Source organism: Prinia subflava, chromosome 2 (assembly GCF_021018805.1).
Source record: "Prinia subflava isolate CZ2003 ecotype Zambia chromosome 2, Cam_Psub_1.2, whole genome shotgun sequence".
In the NCBI taxonomy this organism is placed as follows: Eukaryota; Metazoa; Chordata; class Aves; order Passeriformes; family Cisticolidae; genus Prinia; species Prinia subflava.
This window is the reverse complement of record NC_086248.1, coordinates 109,713,148-109,725,588: the sequence shown is the minus strand read 5'-3', so window position 1 is coordinate 109,725,588 and position 12,441 is coordinate 109,713,148. Positions and strand designations below refer to the sequence as shown.

Genomic DNA, 12,441 nt, shown 5'->3' with positions numbered 1-12,441 from the left:
TTTTAGGGGATATCTAACTTTTCCACTGACTAGACACAGGGGCTTAGAGGGGAATCCAGGATGTTTGCTTGTGGCTCTTAAAGCCCTGCTTTCTCAGAGGCAACAGAAGTAAAGGAATATAGCACACATTCAAGTTGAAAGGCTGAGAAGAGTTTAACACGGTGAATAAACCTCACAAAACTCTACAAAGATGGCATTTCACACAATGCTCTTTCATAAACACCACAGACTGGATAGCAGCGTTTGAAACTGTTTAATATCGAGGAGATTGAGGACATATAAAAAAGTGTCAATCAATCATTTAAAAACATTGAATTCAGAGGCATTATATACAAAACATCACTTTTATTTTTTATCAGCAAGTATATGTGAGGTCATTATCATTTCAGTAATGAAATGTCAAATGTGCACCAAATGGCACTTTTAGATACACATTAAATGTGATCACCTCAGTGACAAGTGTTCTGGACCAAATAAAATCCTGTAAAGTTTGTAAGTATAAATAAATCTGTTATACAGCACTTCCATGAGATGCATGCAGTACACAATGCATTTCCAGTAAGTTCTAGGTGTCTCCAATTGCTGTGAGGGGGAAAAAAAAAGATTTAGTCCTTCTGTCGCTTTTTTCCTTTAGCAGGAGTTTTGGAACTGTGTTCATTTTCTGCATTTGGTTCCCAGAGTGCATTTTTTACAAATCTAGAAGCAGCTCCTTTATCGAGTCTGGATGCCTTTTTCTTGTCTGTTATTTCTTTGACCTTGTTCATGTATGTTCTTATTCTCTCCTAGGGGAAAAAAAAAAAGAAAATTATTTCAAACCATTCTCCCAAGATGACTGCTAAAATGAATCAATGTGTAGAAGTTCTCCACACTGTACACTTCAAGAACTATCATACCTAGAAGAATAGTTAAACAAATATACCAGGCCCTTTGCAAACTTGAGACTTCCCTTTAGCAGATTTTCCATCCCATACCATCTGCATGACACCCTCTGTAACAGGAACACCAAGTCCTACAGAGATGCAGACTCTGCATCTAATTTGCAGAGATATGGGAACTGTTCTTGCAAGCAAAGTTAGAAAATAAAAACTGAAACTGAAGTCAGTCTGGAGTCTGACCTACATAAAGATGCCAAAATAATATTTAGGTATTTGACATATTTATGGATGGATTATACTGCCTGACTACTCTCCACCAAAAAAAAAAAAAAGAATTCAGCAAGTCCAAGCAAAGCTAAAAAAGCATCTTACACAAAATCAAGCATTACACATGCAACTACACAGAGATCCAGAGGTTAAGTTCCTGAAATGGTCAAGGAGGTTTATCAAAGAACTTATTTAGGACAGCCTGGTGAATTTCCAGCCGTATCAGAAGTTCATTTTATGGCCATAAATAACAATACAGGCCTGTTTGCACAGAAAAGAGTATGCTTTCTTATCTGTCTTAGTCTACCAAAGTTATTTGGTGTTTATGGGGGATTGTTTTTGACCAAAGCATGACTTGGACTCAGCCCCACAGAGGTATACCCTCCCAGCTTAACAATCTCATTCACGTGCCTACTCATCCTCATCTGCTCCTGCAGGAAATGAGGAAAATTACTTTGAGAGGGTACTAAGCAGCTTTAAGATGGGAATCCCCCTCTGGTAAGTGCCTGCTTCTTTTCACTGACTAGGGAGTACACTTACAGTAACTCTGCAAAATACTGAATAATTTAGTTTATAGATTTCAGGTCTACATATTTGGCCTAATATGTCCTTTAACTGTAGAGTCTTTGAGTGTTACTGTCACACAAACAATATATACATATATATATACATATAGGTAGTGCTCTACCTGAACTATAAATGTGGATTAACAGAACACGTGTGGATACTGCTAAAATGAATCTGTAACCCACACAATTCTCACACAGCCATTGCCACCTCTTTCAGTGTGGAACAAAAGTCACAAGACACACACTACAGAACTGATTTTCAACTCTTCAGTGGTCATTATAAGCAACTGTCAAAAACTTGGCCACTCTCTCTGTATCAAAATCACAGCTTTAACAAGGAGAGCTTTACAGGGTCTAAAATCATGATCAGCCACAATATTTCTTTGGTGGCTCATGAGAACAGATGGCAAACCTACATGCACTAACATGGAAAAAAGGAGCTGGAAAATGTCAACTTGACAAAAGAAATGAATTCTGATAGCCTGAGTGTGAGTTTTATCAATACAGTTTGAATACCTGTATGTACACAAGGACAGCAACTCTAAAAACAAAATAATCATGACAGAACAGTCTTTTTAAATTGCCTTTCCACTTGAATAAGAACATCACAATGTCTTTGGAAGGAAGAAATGTACTTTCTTTCAACCTGGATACTTGCAAAAGGAAGAGAGATCTGAGTCACAATCTAGGCTATGAAAATGTTCACTCTTTCTTCAGAGTTCAAACGGCAGTTGTGAAGTAAAATACGAACATAAAATATGCACAGCAGAAGAGATAAAAGTTTTTAGTATCACTAAATTAACACGGTATTCAGACACTGTGTAATATAGGAGGAACAAAAAACTGACAGAAAGCTCATGAAATATTAATTGATGCATTTTTTAATATGATACAGTCTAGACTACTGAAAACCTCACAAAATTAAAAATAGAAGTATTCTTGTTATTCAGGCTAGCTTTCCCCATTTTTAGTCCTCCCTTCCATTCCACTGGTTATGTATTACTTTTAAGCTAACTATTTTACATGTTCTGAGATTTAACATTTTCATTTATTCAGAAATTAAAATGAGTAGGGAGAAGTTTTGATTTCTGTTTCTTTTTTCTTCAGGCTAAACGATTCGGTTTTTTAAGTCAGCAGAATTTTCAAGATAGCTGCCCTTCTATACTGTAGTCATGCATCTAAATGGAGTATAAAGACAAAACTAAAGATTTATTATGGGTCGTAAATATGTCACTAATGCAGAATTACTGGACAATACACATACAACTGGTGCCAAAAAAGCTTTTAGCTTTGTTGCTGAACTGGATTCTTTACTGCTGAAAAAATGAATTAATGGAGGGCTTGGAAGGGGGAGGGGGGCACTTTCCCGTCTTCGCCAGTAAATCAACCACACTGTACTTTTAGAGTCACACAAAAGTAAGAAAAGGCAGCCTCAGAGATTAACATGATTCCAAGTATTTATAAGAAAAAAAAATGCCATACTGGAAGTTATAAATTATTATCAGGCATGTAACATTTTTCCATTTAAGAGATACAAGTGAAAAGCTGCTCTGTACAGAATCCAATTCTCAACCAAAGGTGGAAAAAAAGATAAGATGATATCATTCATCATCCTTCTCTAATTTCAGCAGACTCTACAACTTTACTTTAAACAGTACTGCTTAAAAGTTTAAAAAAATTACTTTCTTTAATTTAGAGAGCCCAGCAGGGCATATAAATAGTTATGTAACACCATGTAGCATATGCATGCTATTACAGCAATGTATCACTTTTAAATGTTGATACAAAGTTTTTTTAACTTCTATTTGGTCTAACCATCCTGCACAACTAGGATGCATGCAGTGCAAGCAACTCACCAGTTCTTGTTTCACTGGATGTTCCTTAGGATTGATTCCCTGGGTAGCCAAGTATACTACAAGAAAAAAAACAAGATTTTTTTTGAAACTAAAGGCTGTCTATGACTGAGGACCCTCACTCAAGCACTCACATAGGAAAACGAAAGGTACCACACAAAATCGTTAACAAGAATTGTTAACTGTGTCATTAACTATCTGACAAACTGTTATTATCTAATATTGCAGCTAAAATACCCCCAAACAACTAAAATGGTTACGTTTGGGTCCTTTAAAGGACAGAAAAGGTTGCCACAAAGAAACCAGAAACATCCTCATGCATGTCCAAAATTAGCTTTTCTAAATATAGATTTTTGATTGGGAGTTTCCATATCCTTTACCCTATGGATGGCAATAATGTGGTTCCTCAGGGTAATCACAAGTTTTTAATTATTTGGCTAAGAAATGTGATTATTGAGTGTTTGCAGCTGTCTAGGTGTTAAAATGGCAATCATAAATACTACCTTTTCCTTCTACCACGTACTTACCCCAGAACATAGAATTCAATGCGTACATGGAAACCAAATCCAGCTTTGCTTGTTCAAGAGGATCTAACTAGAATGAAAAGAAAAAATTAAATCATATTTGAAGATTTTTAAGCAAGATACGCACAGATTGTAGGAACATGCACATTTTATAATTGTGAATGTATTAGTAAAAGCATACACACTGAAGGAGCACATTTTTGCATCACAAGTTCACTGAGACTTATGTTTATGCCTTATTTCCATTCCATCACAGGACCATTCATTCTCTCCTCTCCGAGTATTCATGTAATTCTCCCAGTCTGAGGTTAAAATGCCACAGACCCATACAACCAAAAGCATAATCCCTTAGCCTGTAGCTCTTGGACTGCTGCTCCCACAGTCAGAAGTAAGTCCCCATTTTCCCACAGAAATTTAATTTACAATAGTTGTTGCTATCAATGGGACGAAAAAAAAAAATTTAGAAGTTGCTGAAACTCAAATGTCAATATACAATCAATGAATGTTAACACTACACACGACAGACTGTGTGTTCAATGCATGCTGGAATACTCAGGGATATAAAGCAAAGGAAGAATAAAGGTAATGAAGGGGGTTTTGTTTCCCTTGACTGTCAAAGTCAATTTATTATTTTAGTCCTACACGACTTCCAGAAACTCTGATAACATCATTGTACAGCTCACTAGTTCTAACATGGATACTGTCAAAGGATCTGTGTTGTCAAGATTGTTCTCTTCATGATTTATTTGTGTAAGACATCCTCACAGGATAAAGAAGTTCCCTCATGTGCTGCCTTTTTCTTGCCCTACAGAAAGAAATTACACGTTAGGCTTTAAACATTACAAGACAGAGATGCTTGTATGAAATTCTCAGGCACTACCTGGCTCTGATAAAAAGCCACACTTTGCAGACTTATGCTTACAGCACAGCTAGAGGAGACAGCTCAGGTTCTGCAAGTCTAGACTTCTGCAATCAGATCAATTCTCACTTCTGTCAGTTCACCTCCTCATCCTGCAGGGTACACCAGCTCCATTCAGTTTGTTGTGAAGAAGTCTCAGTCAAAAATGCGAATTCCATTCCATTGTGAATTCTTCCATTATGGAAGAGCATGTTAAGGAAGGGCAGGAATAAGCTATCATGTCCTCGAGGTACATGACTCACTGGTAAGATCTCCACTTAGCAGCTTTGAAGAGCGTGTGTTTCATTGTTGAGCTTCTAAGACCATCTGGATTTCTTAGAAATGTAAGGATTTAAGTGTCAAGCGTGGGAGTGTCATTTTTGTTATTTCTCAGTGCAGTGGCTGGCCTGGCAGACCCTGATATTTCAGTTCAGGCTCTCAAGTATTTGTGTATTAATAAGGAAAAGGGTTTCAAAAGGAAGACAACCTACCTTTTGCAAAAGCTCACTCCTAGAAACTGACATCATTGTCTTCAGCATCTCATCTACAGAACCAAGAGATTTTTCAAATGCTGTGAGATAATCGTGAATTTCAGTGGGGTATTCCTCCATGTTATTGTCATCTTCTGACATTTCCATCTGGAAAGTGCAAACAAAAATAATAATGCTTTTCATTAAGGACCTACAAAGTCAAAAGACTGTAATTTACAACACAGAGCATTAGCATTCGTTCATTAAACATGGTAAGAAATGTGAAAATTCTAGCAGGTAAATTGTCAACAGCAACACAGTTGAAGATCCTGTAACTTCAGGGATATCTCCTAATTCCTGTGCAAAATGGCATGAAGGAGCATTACAATTTACATGACTTCAGTACCTATTCTTGCAACCATCCTAAAAGAGTGTTTAGTTTTTATGATCTGTGATAGAAAGAAAATATTTGCATATTTAAAAGAAGTGCTCTATAAATCACACTATATAAAGAGCTACACCAAGCAGCAGGCAGGACACCAGGAGAACCAAAAACAAAACTAACTAACCAAAAAAAAAAAGACAAACCACAAACCAAACCAATGGGGATACAGCTTCAGTCTGTCTTAGGAACAGACATTACTTCAGCACCAGTTATCTCATGGTCAGTTCATTTAGGAGTAGGTCCAAAAAATTCTTCTTGTGAACGCTGTATCCAGTTTTCTGAAATCCCTATGGGGTATTATAATCCCCCATATAACTCTACCTGTACCAAAGCTGAGTTGATTTTGGGATTTCAGAACACTCTTGCAATCTTGTCAACACATCAGTGCACAGCAACTGGGAAATAAGATGTGAAAAATCCCAAAGCACCCTTTGTTTGCTCCCAGAATTTATAGTACCATGGTATGGCTACTGCCAAGCCGTCCGGCTGCTGGTTTATAATCAGTATCTTTAATTCCTCTCAAATCATAAATCATGTATTATCTTGGGGAGTTAATGTTACTTAGAGCTATGTTATTTTCTCCAACTTCTACTAAGCAACAACTTTTCGAATGTTCTAAGGAAAAAGAGAAGAAATAAGTAACTTTATTGCCTATTTGGTGAGCTGCGTCAAGAACAGTGGGATCACTGCAGACTTTCCTTCTTGGAATGAGTGTGATAATCCCTGATTCCAGATGCTGAGTACAGAGGGAGGGAACACAAAATGGAGAGACTGTACTTTATCTATGAACACCAAGCCACACAGTCAGTACAAACAGCAGAGAGCTGTCCCACCAGTGGAGTTTGTTTAAGATAATGATTTGATCTTTCCCTTTCTCTGGCAAGAGCATGGGAGGTGTGAAAGAGGTTTCCTTTTATTTATATTGTCTCTTGGACGTCAAAAAGGAAGACGATCAGGAGAAAAAATAGGCTCAAGCTTGTCTGCGAGTGGACTGTTTATTTATTTAGAGGAAAAGCAGGCAACAGATGAAAAAAACAATGCTAAAAATCTTAAACCACTTCCAACAGAAAGGCACCTATCAGAAAGGTTTGTGTGACTTATGCACTGCTTTTCTGGTATGAAGCCTGAAAATTCTACTAATTACTTTCGAGTTTCTCACATGCTGGAGAAGAGCCTTGGGTTGAGTGTTTTCCCATTTCTTTACCAATGGTTATACTGCCACAGGTCTAGCAGTATCCAGGTATTTTAGATTTGAGGTGGCTTTATATACTTTTAAAGCCAAGAAATACGCCAGACACCTTTCAATGTTGACTTTAAAATCCAGTTCTTCCGTTTTTGTTTGCCCCAAAAATGAGGCCTTTTAACTGGCATCATCGGAAATTTAATTTACTAGTTGGTGTCCATTCCACGCCGCTTGCAGCAATTAAGCTTGCAGTCAGAAAGCCGTGACAAAGCGCATGGAAGGGGACGTTTTGACTTTTGCAGCAACATGAGAGATACAGAAGTTTCATTCCAAGGTGCTCGTAACTTTAAGCACCACCTGCCTTTCTGTTGAGGCGCTGCTTAACTGTTCTAGTGGCCTCTGTATGCACACTGCACCTCCTCTTTGAAAAACTCTGCCACGTTCTCAAGGCTCCTTTCATGTATACGTAATCAAGTCGCAAACATGTCCTACATTAAATATTTTAAATATTCAAGGCCAGGCCGGACGGAGCCCGAAGCAGCCTGGCCTAGGGGACGGCGTCCCTGTCCATAGCGGGGGGCTTGGAACGACACGATCTTCGCCACCCCTTCCAACCCCGCCGCGACTGCCACAAACCCGCGCTGGCTGACAACGCCAGCGGCTCTGCCTCCCCACCGCGCACCTCCCCGTTCCCCCAAGCCTCGGGAGGGCCGCAGAGCCACGGGAACCCGCCGGGGCACGGGGGATGCCCGCGGGCGGCCGCTCTTACCTGCGGGCCGGGGGCGAGCCCCGCGTGGCGCTGCGGGCACGGCGCGGGGCGGGGCCGGCGGTGACGACACGGCCGCGGCGGGGGCGGCCCGCGGAGCGGCCCGGAAGGAACACGGGATGCGGGGTCCGCCAACAACCGGGTTCGACCAGGAACGCGTACAGCCGGCACGGAAAGTGGTGTGATGTACCCCTGACATGCGCGATGAGAGCACGGCAGGGGGTTTTGGGGGAGGGGGAAGGGGGAAAGGGAAGAGAGAAAGGAAGAGATGAATTAAAGAGGAGAAGAGAGGGATCCAGCTGATGTCCAGGGCACGGATGCCTTTCTATGGATATGTTTCCCTGCCCCAAAGGCTCGTTTCTCTTTTTCTATGTACATTAGTTCTCGTGCACAGTCTGTTCTATCAAGGGTCTTGAGTGGTCTTGATCCCCCCTACAGCCCATGCCCACTTCTTGGCCTCATTCCTGTGCTTGCCCTGTGGTATGTTGTGCTTGTCTCCGAGAACTCCAGCAAGGATGTTTGTCCGAGAAAAGCGGTGCCCTGCCTCCTCATGGCCCCTTTCTCCAGTCACAACTTCTTCCTCACAGCAGCAGTCTTTTGTTATTACCAAGAGTTCTTGTCCCATGGGATTCCTGTTTGATTCACTGTCTCCACAGCCATCCAGTTATCTGTGTTTGAGACACACACTGGGCCTTTATCTTCTGGGATTCTCCAGTGGGGAGGGAGATGCTCTTTTAAAGCAGGGACGTGCTCTCCAGCTGCTGGCTCCTCTGAGTGGAGAAAGTAAACATAGCATATCTCCAGCTCTTGCAGTTGTTCCCTGGAAAAAGGGACGCACAAATGTGTAGAGATGGTCTTCCAAAGCCAGAGACTGCATGGAGTCATCCCAGGGGGTCAGCACCTGTTCCTGCCTGGCGCTGCACATCTTTTGCCTCACCCTCAAGAGAGTTGGTTTCTAATTGTGTTATTGGCTGTGTTTTCCACTGTGTTTCTCCACAAGTCCAGAGGAGGCTTCCACAGCAATTGGAGAGACAGAGCACCTCTTCTGCCAGGGAATTGGTTCTGCAGCCTGCTAAAGAAGTGGCTTAAGGGTTATCTGTTAGCAGCCTCCAGTACCTGAAGGGAACCCACAAGAAAGACAGAGAGGGACTTTTTACAAGGGCACGTGGTGACAGGACAAGGGGGAATGAATCCAAACTGAGCGCAGTTTTAGATTAGGTGTTAGGAAAAAATTCTTGACTGTGAGGGTGGTGAGGCACTGGAGCAGGCTGTCCAGAGAAATGAATGCCCCATCCCTGGAAATAAAAGGCCAGGCTGGATGGGCCTCTGAGCAACATGGTCTAGTGGAAGGTGTCCCTGCCTGTGGCAGGGGATTAGAACTAGAGGATCTTTAAGGTCCTTTCCAAAGCAAGTCATTCTAGGATTCTGTAAGTTTTCAGCAAATAAATCCAGGTTCAAAATGCTGGGAGCACTGCAGGAGGTCACTGACCGGAAGATTGTACCAACACATCTGTGGCTCCCAAAGCTAAGCGCCGCATTTTACAGGTTTACATTCTGATAAATGCTAAAGCAGAAGTCGGTATCTGCATCAAAACTATTAGCATTACTTGCCAAAGACCTATTCTTGCCTCCTGTTAACCATCTCATCTGAAGTTCATGGTAACTCAGGTTTTGAGCCTATCCCCTCCAAGGCAGATCAAGATAAGATCACTTCATCATAGTTGAAGAAGGCCTCCTCTCAGCTATGGGTTACCCATATGGGTCAGGATTTGGCGGACTAGATTGTGGCTGGTTGCCTGAAGGGAATGTGCTGAGCTGGCTTGCTCAGCAACAAGAGTTTCTAGAAGAATAGAAAAACAGGTCCTGTCTGGAAAAGGACAAGTTCAAGGCTGGGGAAAGTAGAGTTATATCTCTAGGGGAAACAGGAGTAGCAGCTGGGGATCTTACCTGGCTTTAGTGCACCTCCATGCACCTTCACTGCTTTTAAAATACCACAAAAGTGAGCTTCCTTTTAATAAGTTGCTTTCCATAATCTAAGTGCTATACTATGCCAATTGTAATTAAATCAGTGTGTACTGCAAATGAGAGTCTTTCTCCCTTGTCACAGTTGGAAGCATATCTAAAGATCTTCAGATGTCATGGTTACTTGTTTACATCTTCCCTTCTTTTCCTATAGGAGATTTGGAGGTTTAACTTTTCAGTTTCAACCCAAAGTGACTGCAAATGAATAAAAACTTGGGGTTTATGACTATTATAAAAGCAGCAAACACAGGGATTATTTAAGAGCCTTTCAGCTATATGTGGGACACATACAGGTGGTAAAATCGCGGGTAGAGAATGGTATCCCTACTGTGTGCTAATATTTTAGTGTAATAATGCTTTTTTTTACTGCATTTTCTTAGGCATGTCTTATTTTCAAACAACACAGTCTTAATTCTTTTCTCATGTTCATTTTACTACTACAACTGCAGAAACATGCACTGCAAATAAAAGGGAATTTAGAAGAGTTTTCTCTTTAAAATGTTCAGAAATGAAACAGTCTGAAGGGTAGCAGAGAATTAGCAAGACCTGCACTTCTAAACAGAATAACACTTTGCAGTTCCAGTATGCCAAATGTCTCAAGGAGGTCAGAACACTTCACATTTGTGTAGTTCATTCTTACCTCAGTATTCCCATGTCACAGACCGGGAAATAAAGAGAGGGATTTGATTGATACACTAGTTGATTTATCAAATGTTAGGTAGAAATTGCTGCCAGAGTCTTATTTCCTAAACCAAATATTTTGTTTCAATTACAAGATCAGAGGGAAATGCAACACATGCTGATCAGTGTTCAGATTCAGCCAGCTGTTTGTGGAGGATTGTAACCATGCAGAGCATTAATGCAGTGCAGATTGTGCTCTGTATCGCTTGGCCGTACAGTGTGGCTCTGTCTCCTTCTACTGGTTTACATTTGTAATAGATTTGCTCCTCCTGGCTCTGGACTGCTGGCCCCGGGGCTGCTGCATCCCCGCGCCCTCCGCAAACAGCCCAGAGAAAGGCGGAGAGGAAAAACAGCACAAGGAAAACCTTGAAAGACCGTATGGAGCAGAAAGGGGAAAAACACCCGAACCAAATGCGGAAAAGGTTAAAAAGGCACAAAGCGCTCGTGTCCCCCACCTCCCGCCCCGCAGCCCGCGGAGCTCCGCGGAGAGGGGCCGCCGATCCCGGGGCCACCCCGGCAGAGCCGCCGAGCTGGGGAAAAGCCCGCGCAGAGCCCGGCAGGGAATGGCATTGGAGCCTGGAGCTCCGGGAAGGAGCTGCGAACAGGGAATGGGCTCCGCTCCTGCCGTCTGCAGAGCTCGCACGGTCCGCACGGAGCTGCGAACGGAGCCGTGCCCGCGGCTCGGGGGCTCTGGAGGATAAAACTCAGCCGCTCGGAGCTCCCTTTTCTAAAAGAGAAAAATCCCTGTGCTTTGAACTTTAGACAAGCATCCTGTAACAGAACTCAGAATCATTTTAAATTAATCAACACTCAAACTCGATCAAAGTTATTTTGAAGATAACTTAGCATCTGGATACCAAAGCAGTAACATGTAACTTAACTCTGACCTAAACATAGTGGCTCATTTATGCTTAACTCTTATCAGCTCTTAATTTATATTACATGTAACCTCGAGAATAATTTAATAACTGCAGTTTTACCAACGCAAAAGAGACAACACTCACAGTTTCTTAAAACTGCCATTGGATTTTGCAGCATTTTGGACATGTCTGTACAATATATGCAACCTTCTATTTCCTTCTGTATATTTTACCAAGTCTCTGCGTTGCTGGATTCCTGTTACTGTCTCCTTTGAGATTTCTGACAAGGTATTTCCATCTCTCTTGCGGAGCTGCCTGCCCTTGGATCTCTCCACGCTGCAGGTTCTCCGGGACTGCTCGCGGTGTTCCCGGCAGGGGCTGCGCTCCCTGCGCCCGGGCTGGCCGGGCTGGCCGGGCTGGCCGGGCTGGGCAGGAATGCCAGGCAGGGCGGCACAGCTCTGCCCCTGCTCCGGGCCTCTGTGTCTCTGCTCACCGCGGAACTGGAGGCGAGCGCTCTTGTTGGGAGTTTCTCCACAAGGCATCATCAAAAGCAGTTCAGTTACTACATCCAAATCTCTCTCTTGAATCGTTTTTCGCCTCACCTCAGTCCAATTAAGTGACTTTTTCCTGAAAAATATTGTGATTTAAAATTTGAGGGGTGTCTTTGCGGCTTCAGTGAGCCTGTATCCTGCAAATCTGTCCCTTTTGCCGAGATAAAAATCATCTCCTCGCTGTTGTAGAACTTTCTGTTCCATTCCTCTCCCCCTCCCGCTCCTTGCAATAATAGAAGCGGCCAGAAGTGGCGCTCTACTTGGAGGTGCGAGCCTCGGTGGTCACAAAATGGCGTCGGCAGTAATGCGGATGCTCCAGATAGGGCGTCGCCATTGGGTTGTACGGAAAAGAACAGGAAGCAGCCCTTCTGTCAAAACAGCTTTGAAGGGCGCTGCCATTTTCTTGTACGGACGGCTGTGCTGCACATGCGCAGTGCTGCTGAAGGACACGGCCCGGTTCCCGCCGTGTTCAAACTC

At 42.4% G+C, this 12,441-nt stretch overlaps 1 protein-coding gene across 4 annotated transcripts; it reads right to left on the bottom strand.

The window, feature by feature from the left end:
- Positions 1–234: 234 nt before the first annotated feature.
- On the bottom strand, positions 235–12,162 carry C1D (C1D nuclear receptor corepressor). Of its 4 annotated transcripts, XM_063391553.1 has the most exons (6): positions 7,854–8,042; positions 6,467–6,516; positions 5,478–5,624; positions 4,092–4,158; positions 3,568–3,623; positions 235–782 (listed from the first exon to the last, which is right to left on the bottom strand). In XM_063391553.1, exons 3-6 carry the CDS (start codon positions 5,622–5,624, stop codon positions 606–608), a joined length of 447 nt encoding a protein of 148 aa, XP_063247623.1. In that variant the 5' UTR covers positions 6,467–6,516; positions 7,854–8,042; the 3' UTR covers positions 235–605. The 4 variants fall into 4 exon arrangements, with proteins under 4 accessions (XP_063247623.1, XP_063247621.1, XP_063247622.1 ...); XM_063391551.1 differs by lacking the exons at positions 6,467–6,516; positions 7,854–8,042 and adding an exon at positions 11,647–12,162; XM_063391552.1 differs by lacking the exons at positions 6,467–6,516; positions 7,854–8,042 and adding an exon at positions 11,558–11,696.
- Positions 12,163–12,441: the final 279 nt, after the last annotated feature.

What these genes read in the sequence shown, in the direction of transcription:
- C1D (XM_063391551.1), bottom strand. Translation starts at nt 11,958, where the DNA reads ATGATGCCTTGTGGAGAAACTCCCAACAAGAGCGCTCGCCTCCAGTTC. An exon ending in ATTGAATTCTATGTTCTGGG is followed by an intron (nt 3,624 to 4,091) that starts GTAAGTACGTGG and finishes TTTTTCTTGTAG; the next exon opens with TATACTTGGCTACCCAGGGA. An exon ending in ATCCAGTGAAACAAGAACTG is followed by an intron (nt 783 to 3,567) that starts GTGAGTTGCTTG and finishes TTTTTCCCCTAG; the next exon opens with GAGAGAATAAGAACATACAT.